Source organism: Alnus glutinosa, chromosome 6, assembly GCF_958979055.1.
Source record: "Alnus glutinosa chromosome 6, dhAlnGlut1.1, whole genome shotgun sequence".
NCBI lineage: Eukaryota > Viridiplantae > Streptophyta > Magnoliopsida > Fagales > Betulaceae > Alnus > Alnus glutinosa.
Window position 1 is genome coordinate 8,004,489 of NC_084891.1, and position 18,456 is coordinate 8,022,944.

The 18,456-nt window shown below is 36.1% G+C and overlaps 1 protein-coding gene and 1 long non-coding RNA gene across 5 annotated transcripts; both read right to left on the minus strand.

Moving 5' to 3' along the window:
- Positions 1–567: 567 nt before the first annotated feature.
- Positions 568–14,188, minus strand: LOC133871305 (replication protein A 32 kDa subunit A-like). Of its 3 annotated transcripts, XM_062308724.1 has the most exons (10): positions 14,098–14,188; positions 13,903–14,008; positions 10,709–10,750; positions 10,544–10,621; positions 8,971–9,046; positions 5,322–5,426; positions 5,126–5,205; positions 4,465–4,533; positions 4,271–4,365; positions 568–873 (listed from the first exon to the last, which is right to left on the minus strand). In XM_062308724.1, exons 2-9 carry the CDS (start codon positions 13,914–13,916, stop codon positions 4,281–4,283), a joined length of 549 nt encoding a protein of 182 aa, XP_062164708.1. In that variant the 5' UTR covers positions 13,917–14,008; positions 14,098–14,188; the 3' UTR covers positions 568–873; positions 4,271–4,280. The 3 variants fall into 3 exon arrangements, with proteins under 3 accessions (XP_062164708.1, XP_062164707.1, XP_062164709.1); XM_062308723.1 differs by lacking the exon at positions 568–873 and having other exon boundaries at positions 4,120–4,365; positions 13,903–14,003; positions 14,098–14,133; XM_062308725.1 differs by lacking the exons at positions 568–873; positions 10,709–10,750 and having other exon boundaries at positions 4,120–4,365.
- A 193-nt stretch (positions 14,189–14,381) lies between these two features.
- Positions 14,382–17,522, minus strand: LOC133871307 (uncharacterized). 2 transcript variants are annotated; one of them, XR_009900844.1, is made up of 4 exons: positions 17,396–17,522; positions 16,959–17,301; positions 15,274–15,557; positions 14,382–14,446 (listed from the first exon to the last, which is right to left on the minus strand). It is a non-coding gene; the product is annotated as an uncharacterized LOC133871307 (long non-coding RNA). The 2 variants fall into 2 exon arrangements; XR_009900843.1 differs by having other exon boundaries at positions 17,391–17,514.
- Between the last annotated feature and the right edge of the window lie 934 nt (positions 17,523–18,456).

The following is an 18,456-nucleotide window of genomic DNA, read 5'->3' on the forward strand; positions in this document are numbered from 1 at the left end:
ACTCAAATAAGACCCAAAAGACTAAAATAGGCCTATTACTTAATATGCGAATAGCGGTTAGTAAAACCATGTTGCAGGTGCGAATATCTCAAAGCAATATTCGCATTTATCCGCATTTTGCAATTGCAGATATTGTACAGAATCGCATCTGCGTATACGCTTCTAACCGGCGTATAACATTGTACCAAATAAAGTAATACATAATATTCAATATTTTATTCAAATATTATAACCAAACTAAAAAAATATGAATACCTATTCTGTTAAAATAATCATTATGTGTACCACACACGCCTTTAAGCTTTTAATTTTCATTTTTACCTAGGACCGTACCCTATATGGTATTATTAATGCAGTAAAATTTAACCACCTCGTTGAATATGAATAGACATGGTCCCTCCATGCTTAGAATAACAAAATATTAATTCGCACCTCAAAAAACAAAAATAACAAAAAAAAAATATTAATTCGACAAGACATGTACGAGAATAGGCCTTAAAAAAAAAAAAAAAAAAAAAAAAAAAAAAAGGCTGCACAAAAGAGGACCACCTAGCTATTAATTGTACAATTCACATCCGGACAAGAGTGGACTACCTAATTCAAATTGAACAGGTTTTATAGACAGATAGAAAAGACTGTGCAATCATGTGCATACTCTGATTCATCGAACCCACGTGACCTAGCTCCTATAAACATATAAATTTTTTTTTTAAAAAAAAAAAATAATAAAATATTATATAAATAAATTGTAGTTATTGATAGTCAATATACACCGTTTGGTGAGCAAGTGGCCATTATAGAAGGCAGCTGTTAGGTGACATATATATTATATTTCAATTAGAGTTTCCGGTCCACTCCATAGTCTCCATGAATCTGTCAAAAGAAAAAACAACGGAGATCCGCATCATAAATCATAGAGGAAATATTTTTATGTGTCTATAATTAATGAAACTTTTTTATCAAGATGGACCATGCATGGTCTAAGAAGGAAAAAAAGAAAAAAGAAAAAAATAGTTCATTTGACATGTGGAATATAATAGGCCAGGACAGTACGTACAAATAACGCATCCTGCTTATTTGAATAGAAGGAGCAAGGGGTTTTCCATAAAAAAAAATAAAAATAAAAAAATAAAAATAAAAAAAAAAAAAGAAAAAAAAGAAAAGAAAAGAAAGAGCAAGGGGTTGAGAACTAGGGTCCACCCCAAGCCATATTCTTCTTCTTCTTAAAGTTAATCACATTGTAATGTACGTGATATTTTAAGCAGGTTATATATAGAGACTATAGTTAAATACTTTAACTGCTAACATGTGACTATTAAATCCTCACAAAACTTATTAATGCTTTATTGCTTGGATGTAGGTAATGTGATAATTAAGTGAAAGCAAGTGTCCAAAGAACTGATTTTTTTCAAGCACCATGAACTGACAACTCACATGATATGGTTCCCCAAACTATCAAATTGATATGATATAAACACTTCGTTAGGAGAGTCTATCTTCTTGGATGGAAAACTGACCAATCTAACCTAATCTTACCCATTTTACCCCTGTTCACATTGTGTGATATACCAAAATTGCCCTTCTAGAATTCAGACGTGTGTTGTAATATAAAATGGAATTAAAAATACAAAACTAACCTTAATTGTGCAATTAAAGAACGCAAAGGCCCATGATACTCCATTTCCAATTACAAATACACCTTGTGAAACACTACTTGGTTTTAAAAATTAATGCCTTGGTCATTTTTTCCGCCTAATCTGAAGCACGCTCGAAGGTCACTCTCGAAGGTTCCATAGTACACATTGAAAGTCAATCGAGCAAAACTAATCCACTTGTAATCTCCAAAATTCTTTTTCACCTTCTTGTATTCTCCGGGACCGGTATCCTGTACAGGCTCAGGATTCTTCTTCTTCTTAGGCTTCTCGGTGGATGGCTGTTGTTGCTGGGAGTTATCGAGAAGGGCTCGGAGCGTTTCTTCTTGATTGATGTACCTGTCCATCTTTACCATAAAGGTATGAAGGTCTTTCGGTGGTTTCAACGCCAGTTCTGCCATCAGAGGCCCATCCTTCTTCAAGCCTTGGAAGATTGCTCCATAGATGAAATCATCTGGCGCACTCTCTGTGTCCAGCTTCTCCTGGTTGAATCTCCATAGATAGTCTTTTAGAGACTCGTTTGGCCCCTACTGCACAGAGAGTAGGTATCCTCGGGATTTTCTTCTAGCTCTCCCGGATACGAACTGGGCCAGGAATTTCCTTCCAAGGGTATCGAAACAATCAATCGACCTTGGTGTGAGATTCCTGAGCCAGTCTCGGGCCTTTCCTGACAAGGTGAGAGGAAAAGCTCGGCATGCCACAGAATCTGGTGTCTTGTGCAAGGAGACATGGGATCGGAAATTGTCCAAGTGCTCCACCGGATCTTCACCGCCCGAAAAAACAGGGATATCAGGTACCTTGAATCTTACAGGTAGATCGAAGTTGGATACTTCTTCGGTGAATATCGACTCCTTGTGCTGAAAGAGGTTGTCTACGAGAGACTCCTTCCCACCACGCTTCTGATCAATCGTCTTTGATAGCACGTCATATTTGGCGCCCAAGTCCTGAACCATCTTCTGCAACCTCCTTTCTGCTTCCGTCGGTGGAACCGAGTTGATGGGCTCTCCATGATCTTCGTTCCGCGGCCCTTCTTTCTCTCCTGACCCTTCGGGATTTCCCTCAGGGTTTGTCCCATCGACTGCATCATGATTGAATGGCGGCGGAGTTTGAGCGGCCAGGAGCACAGCATTCTGAGCCAGCAAGTCCTCCACATTCTTCTGAGCCTGGGCCAACTGTTGACTCAGTTGGGTTATCCGGGCCTCTGGTCCTGCAGACTCTGCTTCTCCACGAACATCGTCTCGGCTGGTAGGCGGTGCATCATTTTGAATCGACTTGGAACGTCTCGTAGTCACCATCGCGGATTTGTTTTTCGTAAGAACAATTTATCGTTCCCACAGACGGCGCCAAACTGTTGGTACAGTTTTCGGTATGGTGACGTGTCGCCTGGTGATTCGCTACTGGATCCTGATCAACCACTCCAATCCTGCAAAAGTAACAAACAACTCGTCGGGGGTGCCGACTACGCCCACTCCGATGCCTAAGTCAATTCAAATCAATTTTCTGAAGAATATCTCAATCTCAAGAACTCAGAGAATGCGTGATCTCATACCTAGTGCAGTGGTCTTTATTTATAGGCCGGGCTTGTGGTCTTACCAGACTTGCTACCTTACTAGAATTCTTGACGCCTAGTTGGATTAGGAGTTTGACTCCTAGCTTAGTTGAATCTTATCTTCAGAGAATTTGAATGAGATTGTAGAATCCGCAGTTTGATTGCGCTTGTATCTCTTTAAATTTGATTTCAGATAAATAACTACCTTATCCCATTAATCATGGAATTGCGGTTTTTTCCCTGATCTTATGGAATTCCATCCTTATCGTATTCTGAGATATCTGCGGCAAACTTTCAACCAAACTCCGAGGTGATGATATCCGAGATATGTTCGCTCCGCCTTGGAGATCTCGGGATATCGCCGCACCATAACAGGGTTGTGAAAGGCCGAGACGTTATTATTCCGAGACGTTACTATACCGACTTGATGTCACCTCCGAGGCGCTATTACTCCGAGACCCAAATACCCGAGATATGTTTGCTCCATTCAAACTAGGAGATCTCGGGATGTTTTATATACCGTAACCTGGAATGTTAAGACCGAGACGTCGTTATACCTCCGAGATGTATTTACACTGAGACGTCGTTATATCTCCGAGATGTATTTATACCTAGACAATCTTTTCTTTGCTGGTCGGAATAAATGTCAGAGGCATAACTCCGAGATGTTTCTGAATCCACGTGTCTCTAGGGTTAATTTTATCCCTAACAAAGTTATTAAATTTAAATACGTTTACGAAACACTGAACGAGTACCTGAAATTGAGGTTGAACTAGGCTAACAATTCGTGTTAGATGGACTCACGGTTCAACCCGTTAAGAGTTAATATTGACACAAGACCCATTTAATTACGAAAAATGCTGCCAACCCCAAAAAAAATTAAATAAGACTAGCAGTAAGAGAAGTTTCAATTTGCAATGGGTGTCAGAACTGAGAATGGGATGATCATTGGAAAGAACACCCAATAAAAGCATCTAATTAATTAGATATGTACACACTCCAGACCAGACAAGACTAGAAAAATAAAACAGCAACGGCGTTCACACCCAACCCTAGCGCAAGTTCAAACCTCAAGAATATCAACCACATGCAGTTGACTTGTAGTGAAACTCATCAATAGTGGAGTATATCAAACCCTCCTCCTCAAGAGCCCTAATTGATTCCCTGGAATAGAAAACAACAGAAATATATATATTTGTGTGTTACATATATATTCATCCAATAAGTGACACATACTGAATGTAAGAGGGGGAGAGAGATTACATAATCTTATCCACAGGAAGTTTTAGCTGCCGTGAAAGTTCATCCCTGTGTATCCCCTTTTCCTGTCCACTACATTCAACAACAAAAAACTTCAAGCATAATTGGCAATAAGGTATAACTCAGAAAAAGTAACATATTTATTACATTCCTTTCACACCGGTTTCTGTAACGTGTTTTAAGTGACTTTTTATGTTAACCACTTAAAATACATCATATATGATAAAGGAATGTGAAGAGTAGCATTACTCAAAGGAGAATAATGAGAATCAAACATTATAGGTAAACATAAAAGTTACACGAGTACAAAAGTGACTCTAGTAGAACAAGAGGTTAAAATCATGCCACATAGACTTTAGGAAGATGGGAGAGAGATGTGGGGTTGGTGTATAACATTACTCATTAAAAAAAAATATATATGTGCTAGCTGCAGGGAGAAAATCTTTTTCCCAAAAAAAAAAAAAAAAAAGAGCTAATATACTAACGTTATAATGCAAAGTGAGATAAATCATAAAACCCCATAGCAAACAAGTATATTTCGAATAGGCGAAACCACTTTGCCTGGAAGAGATATAGTACTGCACTAAGCCATCTTATGTAAAATCAGGCAACAGAAGCAGAGAAAAATAGGATAGAAAAAAAGCTGCATATTTTGATCACTCACATGCTTGAAGGCTGCTGCAGATAGTCAAGGACCAATTGATCACAGCTCTTGAGCCCATCACTGCTAAATTGCCCAGATAACTACATAATAGAAAATTAAAATCTTATTCCAAACAATACACATAGAGAAAAAAAAAAAAAAAAAAAAAAAAAAAAAAAAAAAAAACGTTAAAAAAGATCTGCAAGTCATATCATACTTGACTAGATGGGGCTGTCTGATATCCACTTGATTCACTTGATTCATTCTTCACAGGAATGCTCAAGGATATATCCCCCGACTGAGGCTGGGTCGGGGCTTGCAACTTCAGCCAAAACACAATATACACAATAAATAAAGAAACACAACATATATACATCATACATATATCTTTAAGAGAATGAATGAATATCTATAGTATTACACTAATCACTCCCTCAATTTTGGTGTGCCCCAAGTTGAAGCCACTTCAAATATTCATTTTACCATACAAATACCCAAATTCCAAGTAAAATGTTATGATTGTAAGGGTTAAGGGTTTAACCAAATCAATATCCAATAATGTTTAGGGCTTCTGGATGAATGGTTTGACCCTTAACAATTGGTATCAAAGAAGGCATTACGTCACGGGTTCAAGCCATGGAGAAGGCAACCTATAGGCTAGATTAAAATATCTTGATATTATGTATAGGCATAGTATTAAGTCATTGAATACTGATAGGTAAATAAAGCCGCCAACAATGAAAGCTATCATCAAGTTAGGCCAATAGAGAGGGCCGTGGTGAACATCGAATTCAAAAATGTAGTAAAATGTTATAATCATAGGGGTTAAGAGCATTCACATGAAGCTCTTTACTTTTGGCTTTTCTCTAAAATTTTAAAACAAAACATGACATTTAACAAACTCTGTACTCAAGTTTAAATTTAACTCCATGCTTTCATGCTCTTCAAATATAAAGAGCCAAAAAGTTAAAAGTTATTTATTTTTTAATGTTCTTTCTCTTTCATACTTCTTTCCTCTTAGCCAAGGTAAATTTTTAATGCAGAGAGCTTAAAAGTTGGTTTCATCAATAAAATAGAATATTTAATTAAAGTAGAAAAATATTTAGAAAGTTTGATGTTTAGTGATTTTAAAAAGTGGTTAGCTAAATCAATAAAAGTATATTGCTAGACTTAAATTTAGAGAAATTTTGAAGAGCTCATTGGGAATACTCTAACGGTTTAACCAAATCCGTATCCAACAATCCTAGAGCTTTTGAACTAATGGTTAGACTCTAAACAACAGAGCTCTATATAAATTTTGCGTGTATATTCAAGGAGAAGGTCCACAAAAAAAAAAATAGTTGGATGGAACGCCAAACTCCAACCCCAAACCAAGCGAACTCTAATCAAATCAATTGCAACCGTTCTTCCCATTTATCAAATGTCCGCTTAACTCCTTCAAATCTCTTCATAGCTCCTCAAATGCTATGATGAGAACTTTTGGAGAGAATTCAGCAAAGATAAGAGCAAATTATACCCCAAAAGCCTAGCATTCTATCTATACTCTAAAGGAAACAAGCAGCCTTCCAATCAAAAGAACGCACAATACCTTTAACTACTCAGGAAAAATGCTAGTCACATTTATGTTATCACTCCAAAAAGATTAGTCAAGTTGCAATTGGAGCTCTCTATAATCACTTTTAAAGCTCATCCTCAAAGGAACAAATGTGAGACTTAACATTCATTAACACCTTTATAATCCATCCACTCAATGTGAGTAATTCATATTCTCACTGCAGGACTAACTTTCTAGGATGATACAATCTCCCACATTCAAATCCCTAACATCCTCGTCAAAGGCAATTTCATGCAATGCTTTAGTGCCACATGCTATTACTAGGTTGTTTTAATACCATTTATAACTAAAAAAACTAGTCAAGTAACTAAAAAAAACTAGTCAAGTAATTGGAGCTCCCTAGAATTACTTATAAAACTCAATTTCATATAATATGGACTTAGCACCTATGAATACATTTATAATCTACCTACTTAATGTGAGCAATTCATCTTCCTAATATAGGACTAACTTTCTCGAGTGATACAATATCAACAAGGCACAAATTGAAAAATTAATTGGCATGGAAAAGCCAACAAACCTCTAATCACATATGCATCTAAGCGGTAGAAGGAAAATACCACAAGAACGCCCATTTTACAAAAACCCAATTGACTAGAAGTGCATCATGGATTTGAATGGGCAATCAAAAAACCAAGAATCTTTTGCCAAAAAGTTGTTAATACATGATTAGTAATGGTATATCTGCTAATTTTTGAGATGACTCTTGGATCCCAAAGATCTCAAACCTAGACCCAAGAAAGAAGACAACCTAAAAGACCATCCACTGGGTAGTGTTAGTGTAGACTCTACTCCTAGACAACTCAGCATTACTGAGTCACAAGCCAAGCCAGGAGATGCTGCCACAATACCTCAACGTGGCAGTGAAGGAGAGTCCAAGCCAGGAGACACAGCCACGTGTGTGCAAGCCAACATGGTAATCCAGCCGCATCCCAACAATCATGCAATCACATATTATGATATATCAATCTATGATTGCCTAGCTGTTTCACAAGCCAAAAAGGAAACACAAGCTCATGATGTGCATGCAGATCACAGCTCAAGATTGCGCAGCTGCTGCTCCCATGCAGAAAAGGAAAATCAAAGGCTGTCATAACTCCTCCATATGCAGCTAAAGAAAAGTCCAGGAGCAGAAAGCCGTGACCATCACGAATTTGATTCTTAAGGAAATATATACTCAACTTGTATAGAAGACAATAATGTCAATCAAATTTTCTCTGTAATCAAGTTATTTACTTTCCTTGTTTATCAGGCAAGACCTTTGTATATAAGGACCTATGTACAATGTTAATGTCATCGAGCAGTAAACTGTTTTCTATACTTGTTTTTCAATCTTTTCAGGTAGTAGACTTAATAAAATCTAATCCAAGACAGTGGGACAAAGAAAAAATCAGGCAACATTTCAATAGAGAATCAACCAAAAGCATCCTCAACATTCACTTTTCTAAAGACACTCTAATCTGATTTCCGAAGAAGAAAAAAATACCTTTACAGTTAAATTTGCCTACAAGTTAGATTAACAAAATTTATTTGCTTCCCATAGCCCCTTGGAGAACAATTATTGGAAAGCCTTCTAGATAGCCAAAATCCAAGACAAACTGAAGCTATTTATGTGAAAAATCTCATGGAAAATTCATCCTGTCATATCCAAGTTAACCAGCTTCATTCCCTTCTCGGATAAGGATGTGATCACTTGCCCCCTTTGCAATTTTAAAATTGAAACTCATGAGCACCCCTTCCCAAACTATCACTTCTCCCAGTTTCTGTAATGTGAATACTATTGGCCTCAAATATTCAGCATTTCACTGCTAACCCAATCTTAAATTAGAGCAGGATAATTCTTAACCCTACTCCATCTTTAAAAATTAGTCCCGATGAAACTCACTCTTTTCTCTTGTTTGGAGCTATTGTTATGAACATGATTTGACTTAATCGGACAAAATACTCATGAACAAGCCTTCTTAAACATCCTCCAGCTGCTAGCCTAATAGAGAGCATCGTGAAGTTAGGACAGCAACCTCTCATGTTCCTCTTCTTTGCCAAAAAAAAATACTAATTTTATTTGAGTCTATTTCAGGTTAAGACTCAAAATCACACATTCTATAAAATTAAGGGGATAGAGTGAAGTAACTATTCCTATCACCTTTTATGGATAGTGAAACAACTGAATCACCAATAAAGAATAATGTATGAGCAAGTGCATGATGCATACAACCACAAGTGGCATCAATTAGAGCATAACTGCCAGTACCTGTGATTTAGATTGCAAGTGGTTATGTATGCAATCGATAAAATGGAAGGAACCCTCATCAAAGTTTGTCACAGGCCTGAAAGACAACAAAATTCATGAGATGGTTAATCTATCTACTTCCAAAAAAAAAAAAATTGCACATACTAGAGAGAAGTATATTACGTTGAAGCTGATCAATTTTTCAAACTTAGATTCATCTCAACTAATCTCATCAAGTTGTGAATCATATGTTAGTCAAATTACAAAAACCATGTTCTCGTCTATATGAGAAAAAAGAAAGTTCATAGTAGAAAGCACCAAACGTGTCCTTCAAAAGCTTAACCAAAAATTAAAAAAGAAATCAAGCTAAACAACTGTCATTAAAATTCAAAGAATAAAGTGAAATTCCTCAAATCCATTAAAGAATTGACAGTTTAACTTCTCCGGGAAGATAAAAATTTTGGATTTCTATGAAATCTATGTGGAAATCAATATTTCAAAATTTCATTTGAGGAAAAAATATATATGATCCCAAAGACTATTGAACTTCTTTTAAAAGAAACTTAAACTTTTAATAACACAAGGCTATCATCATTAGCCACAAGAAGTTTTTTAAATAATCCCCTCTAAATTTATGTCAGCAATTGGGTTTATAAACATGAATAGAAAACATAAGCCTATGAAGACCTTCTAGCCATGTGTAGTCATGACAAAATATCACATGTAATTCAAGCAATGGTCTTGTCTAAACCTACATGGTAGGTAGATGGCTCTAATTTCTGTGATTCATCGATGAGTGGGGAAGGCCTATATCTCTGGCTTTTTAGTCCCAGTTCGGTAAATAGATTTTTACCTAAGTTATCTTGAATTACAGGCGATATCACTTGTCATGTTTTTTAAAAATATATGCCTATGAAGGCCCCCAAGCCATGAAGACCCTCAAAAGCAATAAGCTAACTCTAAAGGTAACTTAGGTACTTACTTAAAAAAAACATCCTTACTCCTTCCTTGGCAATGTCAGACAAATGATTGAGATTGATCTCAACACTAAAAACACTCCTAGTAGCTTCCTTAAACCCCCTTCTCTTCCCTAAATGTAGCGAAAACTCCCAAAAAAAAATAACCTCCAATAGCTTCCCTAAAGGTTCCCTAAACTAACTTTGAGCTACAATGCTACATCTCAAATTCCCAAACTTTTAGTCCTTATGCTTGCTTCTCTACTGACGCCACTTCCCACACTGACCAAAAGAAAAGAATGAATATTTCATTTTTCAAGTCTATAACAACAGTTTCTGCAAAGGTTTGTAATATAGATAGAATACAAACAGTTTTTTTCCTTGTTCCCCTTTAAACACGCTTTTTTTTTGGTAAGTACATATAAAGATACAAGCGGTAGATAATGCATATATAGCTTTTGATTAAATGGATCAACCGACTCAAACTGTTATAACCTGTCGCTAGATCCAAGGGACGAAGATTATGCAGCACATTACCAGACAGAACAAGAACAAGATATACAGCAAACATTTGAGAATAAACGTCCTTTCACACATGACCTAATTGATCAGATACGAAATTTTTTTTATAACAATACCTGACAGAGAAGGCAACTAATTGCTTGACACCTTTAAAGCTCTTCAAGTGTCCATTAACACGAACATACATTCCATCTCTGTTGCATGATAAATCATAGAAAATCATCAAAACTTCTTGCCATTATGGTGCCTCTACAACAACCACAATAAGACCGAAAACTTACTGTATTTTCTCCATTTCTATTGTGTCAAAATTCTCATTCATCCTATTAAAAATTGAACATAGATTAAGACTGGTTTTTCACAATTTGGAGTGGACTTGGAATTAAGAATAGTATCAACTAAAGAAAGAAAATATAAGGTAATAAAAGTATCTTTTGGTTTATATTTCAAAGTTGCTCCTCTAGTTTCTGCAGTCAAAACTGCATTGATGTAAAATCTAAGAAGCCAAAAAGCAAACTTTACAAATTATGACTTTAGAACATAATAATATTTCATGTATTCACACAATTTATTATTTTAGTATATTAAATTAAATATTTTATCTTCTTTGGTTAGGGTATAATCCAGACGAGAGCATCTACTATGAGGTGATCAGTGACCCGGAGAGGAATTTGGTGCTCCCGAGAGGGAAAAAGATTGTGTTGCAGTACAATGCTGCAACATAGCCCGTAGGACGAGCCTGTAATCATTTTAGGTGTGCTACAGGAATGCTTGTGAGGAACGGGTTCCACATACATATGCGGGACAAATGGGCGAGGGTAGATAAGCAGATTAAGAAGGCTATATGGGACGCGCTGATGGTATGTTTATGAAAGATGTTTCAATACACATTGGTATTGAAACTAATTTATTTATTTATTTTTAAAAACTTAGGGTTATGTTTTTGTTGAACTTATAAAATTAATGTTTAAATTGCATGTGCAGAAGGAGTTTTATCTCCCCGTATCTGTAGATTAGCACAAGGCACAACATGAGGCGTAGGCTGATATTGGACGTAGGCACTGTTCGTGGAAGCATTCATTTAAAAAAGAGCTACATATTCGAGACAGTGACATGCCCAAAAGTATACATGCAAGAGTGCCGGACAAAGTTTTTGAGAAGTATGACAAAACAGATGTGGAGCACCTGCTGAGGGATTTGTGTACTGAGCGAAAAAGGGTATGTAGGTCTTTAATTGTATTACTATTATGTGTATTTTCAATATATATATATATAATTAATTTTATGTCTCATTTAAGCGTGTCAATGCTTAAATATTACAAAATGTTCACTGCCTAGGCGACCTATGAACGAATAAAGCGGATGCGAGAGCAGAACGACCGCCCCCATTGCTTGGGATCCAAAAGCTATGCCAGATTTAATCATAATGAGGTATGAACAAATACATGTAGATGTTATAATATTTGTATCTAATTGTTTTTTTTACACTAAATTAATATTACTGTTTGTTATTTATTTCATTTGGATGGTGACAGGCAACTACTTCTGGCACGGCCCCCACTCGAGCGGAGTCATTCGTGAAGACGCACACTAGGAAGGACGGGACTCACCCGAACGAATGTACACTAGTCTTATGCGTATGCTACAAATTGTGTTATTTTACTAATATTTCTAAGTAATGCGTGTAATAAAGTATATATTGACTACATGTGTATTTTATATTGACGACATACAGGAGAGGATGACACAGAGTTTATCGAGTGATCATGCCGCTACTCAGAGTGTGTCAGAAGACACGGTGCGTTGGACACCGAACGACGCGTACGAACAGGCATTGAGGAGGCCTGAATACGCGGGGAGAGTTCGGCAGGTTGGGCAGAACGTTACTACAGGCTCTTACCGAGAGGGATGACGCCTTGGAGCAGTACATGTCACACCTCGAGGCTGTGTTCACCTCCATTGGAGTATCACATGCGAGCTCTGGTGCTCAGCAGTCTCCACCTCACTACAAGAAATTTGCTTATTTGCGTCAACACCAAGTGGACACTAAAAGCCCGACTCTGATAATACTCAGCCTATCATTAGCGTCGACTGAAGGGTCGATGCTAATAATAGACTTTTAGCGTCGACAATGATGTATGGGGTCGACCCTAAAACTTATACCACATATGGCATGAGTTGACGCTAATGATAGACTATTAGCGTCGACATCTACGTCGACGCTAATAGTCTATTATTAGCGTCGACTTTTTGTGGACGCTGATACACTAAAAAAAAATTTTAAAAAAAAAGGTCATTAGCGTCAACTGAGTCGACGCTAATGCTCTAAAAAAAATTTAAAAAAAAATAAAAATTAATAGGTCATTAGTGTCCACTGTGTTGACGCTAATGACCTAAAAATAAAAATAAAAAATAAAAAATTTAATAGGCCATTAGCATCGACTAAGTCGACGCTAATACCCTAAAAAATTAAAAAAAAAATTAAATATTTTTTTAATACGCCATTAGTAATTTATACTCATTTCGTAATTTATACACAAGAAAGAAAAGGATAAAACATACAAATAGATGGGAAACTTAATACAATTCTAACTTTTTACATATTACAAACAGGCTGAAAAGATGAAATTTGGAATTTGAAATGAACAGAAAAATGTCTAAGTTGATTATACTGCTTACATTTCGATATAAAACAAATGCATAGAGGTGTTACATCAAAGTTATTCTATAAAAGGCCCGTAAATTTTTGCATGAAGAGACCTGGACAGGAAAAAAATGAACTTCATCGTAATACTCAAAAGCAAAGCATTCAATTTTTTTTTTTAATAACAAAGGTATTGTCTATTTATACATTCTTTGCTAGGCAAGAGGCTTCCAGGACTGCCTCATTGAAATCCATTAACAGCAACATCAACTTCATACAAAAATTTATGCATAATGCAACTGTCATTGTTTATTTTAACATCTGTGCTCTGAATATTTATAACATAGTATTTCCTTTGGAAGTTAAGACAGATTATGGCATTCATGGGAGACAGGACTACTTGACTGCTGAATCAAAGTTACCCCAATTTGTATAGGCTACAAGTAGTAGAACAATTAAAGAAAAATATATCTATGATTTCCATTGGGTTTATAATCTAATTAATTCAATAGCATATAGATGTTACTCTGCATATGAAATGCAAGAACAGTTTCCCACCAAATATTTCTATGCTACATTGTCACCGGCTAAAATGAAAGATTGGGCACAAAGAAAAGAAAACACGCATTCTAAAAGCTTTAATCTTGTCAACCAGTACTTGCTCATTTCAAGTTCCCACATAAGAAACCACAATGCAAACCTAAGATTCTACTGTCTGCCATTGTACACTTCTTTTGCCATTCATCTTGAAAATATGAAATTCCCCTTTAATGCACCATGTAGATTTCAAGAAGCCATGCAATATCTAAACTTCTGATGGATAAAACTTGCCTGATCCAAAACATTTTATTGAGATGGTATCAGCATCCGCAGAAAAAACCAGCCTTCCATTCTACACAAATACCACTGAAGCACATTATGGGTAAGGCCCTCTATCCTGTATGCAAGGGTCAATTTAAGTAAATCATCTTTTCACTGTCAAGAAATGCAGAAACGAAACAATTATGGAAATTAATGTGATTGAACCTCAATTCTGGCCTCCTTTCAAAAACAATTGAGAAAGCACGCAGGATGGACATATCTTCATCAAATTCCTGTCTTATTTCATCTGTCTGCATTCATGAAAAAAAAAAAAAAAAAAACAAGTAAATGAATGTCCGTCATTAGACAAAATACCACTTGAAGCTCAATTACTAGAAGCACAAGATCCAATTTGAGTGCATTTACAGCAATTGCATTTGACTTTGACAATGTTATCTAGGAACAAAACTAAGAAACTAAAATCGAATAATTAACAATAAAAGATCACTTGCCTCCAAAATGCTCTCAAATACTTCACCAATTTTAGTGACTAACTCTGGAGGCACGTGATTCCCTTCCATATCAAAGAGAGCATAGCCGCAAAGAAGAAAGAAAATATGAAATCAAAACAATTATCCATTCAGAGCTCCAAATTTAGAGATTGAAAGAAAAATTACTTCAGAGTGTAGAAATTCCAGTTACTGGAAGAAATGTCACAAAATAGAAACGAAGCTTAAACTCTCGATGTTACAATGCAATCCATACATGGAGAAAATCTTATGAAGTGAAATTACTGCTATTTTTATAGGAAGACACAACACAATAACATAAAATAATACTTAGGAACTTTTAACCAGTGATAACATAATCAACTAAATTTTACAAAGCTTTACTTCAATATTATGGCTTTTCAACCATCATTATGATACAACTACCAGAGTTTAAGCAATTTAAAAGAAAACCCTGCGAGAAGCACAATCATTAAGTTCAGCAAGAGTTGGAGAGAGGGAACCTACAAGATATGGAAGCCACAAACATGAAGGAAAAGATAAAAAAAAAAAAAAAAAATGTATCAACAATTTTACCACAATCACTCGAACGGTACATTTGAATGAGTTATTTGTCTTTCATTAAAATTCAGTGTATCAATAAAACCTGACTAGAACCACAGTAACATTAGGAAATAGTCTTCTTCTTTTTTAAGTCTTAATATAGCTAAGAGGATCCAATCCCTATTTTCAAATGGATCCCTTTTAACAAATTCAAACTTTTTACATTTTACATATAACAAACACGCTGAAAAGATGAAATTTGGAATTAGAAATGAAAGGAACTCATGCAAGTTGGCAGAAATAAGAGAAGTTTTAGCACATCAAAAGCAACAAAGTACCACCTACTCACCTTTCCAAATCATGATCATACAGCACAGAGTTATCCTCATTAGTACGGTATAAGGGTAGTCCTAGTCTCCCAATCAATCATGCCAAGGGATTCTCCTTGCAAACTCCATTCAACCTAAGGTATCATGTATGATATATAAGTTTTATAGTTAATAAATAGATGACACTCGAATTTCTCATGAGAGGTTTACTTTCCCATGATGCACCCAGGTCAATAGGAAAACCAAATGAGTAGTCAGTATAAACTCGACCACCAATCCTATTCTGTGATTCCAACAGGACAACCTGAAAAATAAGAGAAAAAATAAAGAAAATGAGGATCTACTTAGGAAAATATAAATAGGAAAATGCATGCATCCATCTATATCTTGGAACTGCTCAGTGGAAAAACAATTAGATCGTGTTACGTCAACACACAAACATCAAACCACAAATTAGAGGTAGCAAAATTCCTTCCAAATCAGAACTAGTATTAGTTCGTTATCCAGTAAGCATAGATGACACTAAGCTTAACTACACTTGTATTTGTTGAACTTAAGGTGACACTAAGCTTAACTACGCTTGTATTTCCAGTAAACATTCTCAAAGATGAAAATGGTCTTCTACCAACACAACTAAAACTTCCTGAAATCAAAACCCAATAATGATAATTGAATTGCTCAGCAGAAAAGAACTCCGAATTGAAAGGTGTACTCCATCCAACAGTTATGCAATAAAATCAGTAAATTTCAAAAATCTTAAAGATCACAATACTCATAACATTCTCAAAGAAAAAATTAAGATACTCTAAGAACTGAAGGAAACAAAGTCTACCGTTATTCATTATTTATCCCCTTGGTTATGATCAATAAAAAATAAAGCACCACCTTTCAGAAAGAGAAGAAAATTTATAATTAGATTCCTCAATTTGACTTTTAAACAATCCAAATAAATGCATGCACAAATATACACACTTACTTACATATCTTTATTCACATGTCTTCTTCTACTTTAGGAAGATTTAGACTAACTTAATAACTTGCAACAAAACATGTTTTGTTAGCCACTCTCAAAATCAAGCTTTTTCCATTACTCAAGAATGGATCCCTTTCCTTAGGATACTGAAATATTTTTCAGTGTTTTTTCCCTTAGCATTCTCCAAGAACATAAAAACAGAGAACATTCAATCAAGTGAAAATGGATGTCCAACACATAAGTCATCTACAGGAGTACTTCCACTCAAAAACAACTCCATTCTGGAGAGGCAAACATGTAAACACCCTAGCATTTGTGACCTCATAATCTAGGACATGAACTGCATTAATGACTGCATCTGTAATCTAAAATCACAGGTAAAGCTAGTAATTTTTTTTCTTCACCTTCAAAAGATCATCCCTTCCCCATTTTGACCAACCATGTATTGTCAAAAAAGAAATAGAGTTTAACTAGATTTTAAAACGTTTCACATAACCACTCCAACCGAGTTCTCCAGTAGGTTCTTTAAACAAGTGGATGTAATTGACAGAGTCAAATAAACCAAGACCATATGCTTCATCTGGCTTCATTGCATAGCATATTCGCTTAAGAAAACCTTCTTGCAATGCGCTACCCTCATCCCGCTTCAATAAGCATAACATGGTAACCAAATTCAACAAATATATGAGAAAACAATTGAAACACGCATATAAGATGAGTCAAAATCCTTACCACATCAACCTTTAGAGGCCCATCTGGTCTAAAAGTCTCAAAACCTTCTCCATATTCAGCTCTAATCGTTTGAAACACAACCACCAAAGGTGAACACTAAAAGGGGCATGAGAATCAGTACCTCTTGCATAAAAAGCTTGTTGGGTGTGACGGGAAACCCATTAAAGGAGCCATTTTCGTCGACCCCAAAAAGCGTTCCTGACCACCAGATTATCCTTAACCAGGTTCAAATCTCTCACCCCAGAACGCAATAAACGAACCTTCCATTCCAATATTCAACCCCACTCGGCCCTGATACTATTCCAGTAAAATAGTATTTTATTTTAGCTAAAATACTATACGCCTAACAACAACCAGTGAACCAAATCAGAACCCTAGGAATCTGAACAAGAGGAAAGTAAAAGTGGATGAGAGCGTGAGAGAGAGTGCAACCTTACCTGGTGGTGGTCAAGCTGGGTCGCTGAACCGCAGGAGAGAGAGAGAGAAGGAGAGAGAGAGAATGGCGTGATATTTAGGCAAAGAGAGTGTCGAGTAAGAGATAAAATTTTAGACTTTAAGTGCGAAATATATGAGTAGTGCCAATGGATCCCGCTAAATTTTCGCCAAAAGTTCAAAAGAGGTCATTTTAATATCTGAGAGTCGACGCTGATCAGTATACCATCAGCATCCACACGTAGCTGTCGACACTAATACTAATTTTTAATATTTTATTTATTTTTGCCAAGAACAACCACTTAATTGTTTTTTTTTTTTTTTTTACCAAAATAACATAGTTTATTTATCAGCGTCAACTCTAAGGTTGACGCTAATGACCAATTATCAGCATCGACATCTATATGTCGACGCTAATAATAGGTTATCAGCGTCGACAATAGCTTGTTGACGCTGAAGTTGTTTTTTGTTACCTCATTAGCGTCGACATGGGGTCGACGCTAATAGTTTTTTATTAGCGTCGACGAAAGTCGACGCTAATACGAAAATGTTGTTGCTATTTTTCAACCCGCGCAAGGCAAAATTTCCCACCAGGTTATTTGCATCGACACATTAGCGTCAACAACAAAGTTGAGGCTAATAGTGTGTTTTTTTGTACAATTAGCAACGACTATGGAGTCAACGCTAATAGTGTAAGATGTCAACGCTGATAGTCGACTATTAGCGTCGACTGTCAAAAGTCGACGCTAATAGTCGATTATTAGCGTCAACTATTATTCGACGCTAATAGTGTCGCCCCTAATGGACGAATTTCTTGTAGTGCCTCCAAACGAAGGTGGTACGTCGTCTGTTAATAGTGCATCTGCAGTTATGATTAATATTGTATAAACTGCTTATTTTTAGTCAATGTTATGGACTTGATATGCATATACTCTAATTTTTTAATGTTTTCATTACTTGCAGTTAATGTGACAACGATTGGTCCGTTGTCGCCTATTGGACGACAGCTGAACCAGCACTCCCCCGTTGGGACACCATCGCCTGCTACACCGTCCCTTGCGCAGCA

What these genes read in the sequence shown, in the direction of transcription:
- LOC133871305 (XM_062308724.1), bottom strand. An exon ending in TTAGTTGCCTTCTCTGTCAG is followed by an intron (nt 9,047 to 10,543) that starts GTATTGTTATAA and finishes GTTGTCTTTCAG; the next exon opens with GCCTGTGACAAACTTTGATG. An exon ending in CTTCCTGTGGATAAGATTAT is followed by an intron (nt 4,366 to 4,464) that starts GTAATCTCTCTC and finishes TTTCTATTCCAG; the next exon opens with GGAATCAATTAGGGCTCTTG.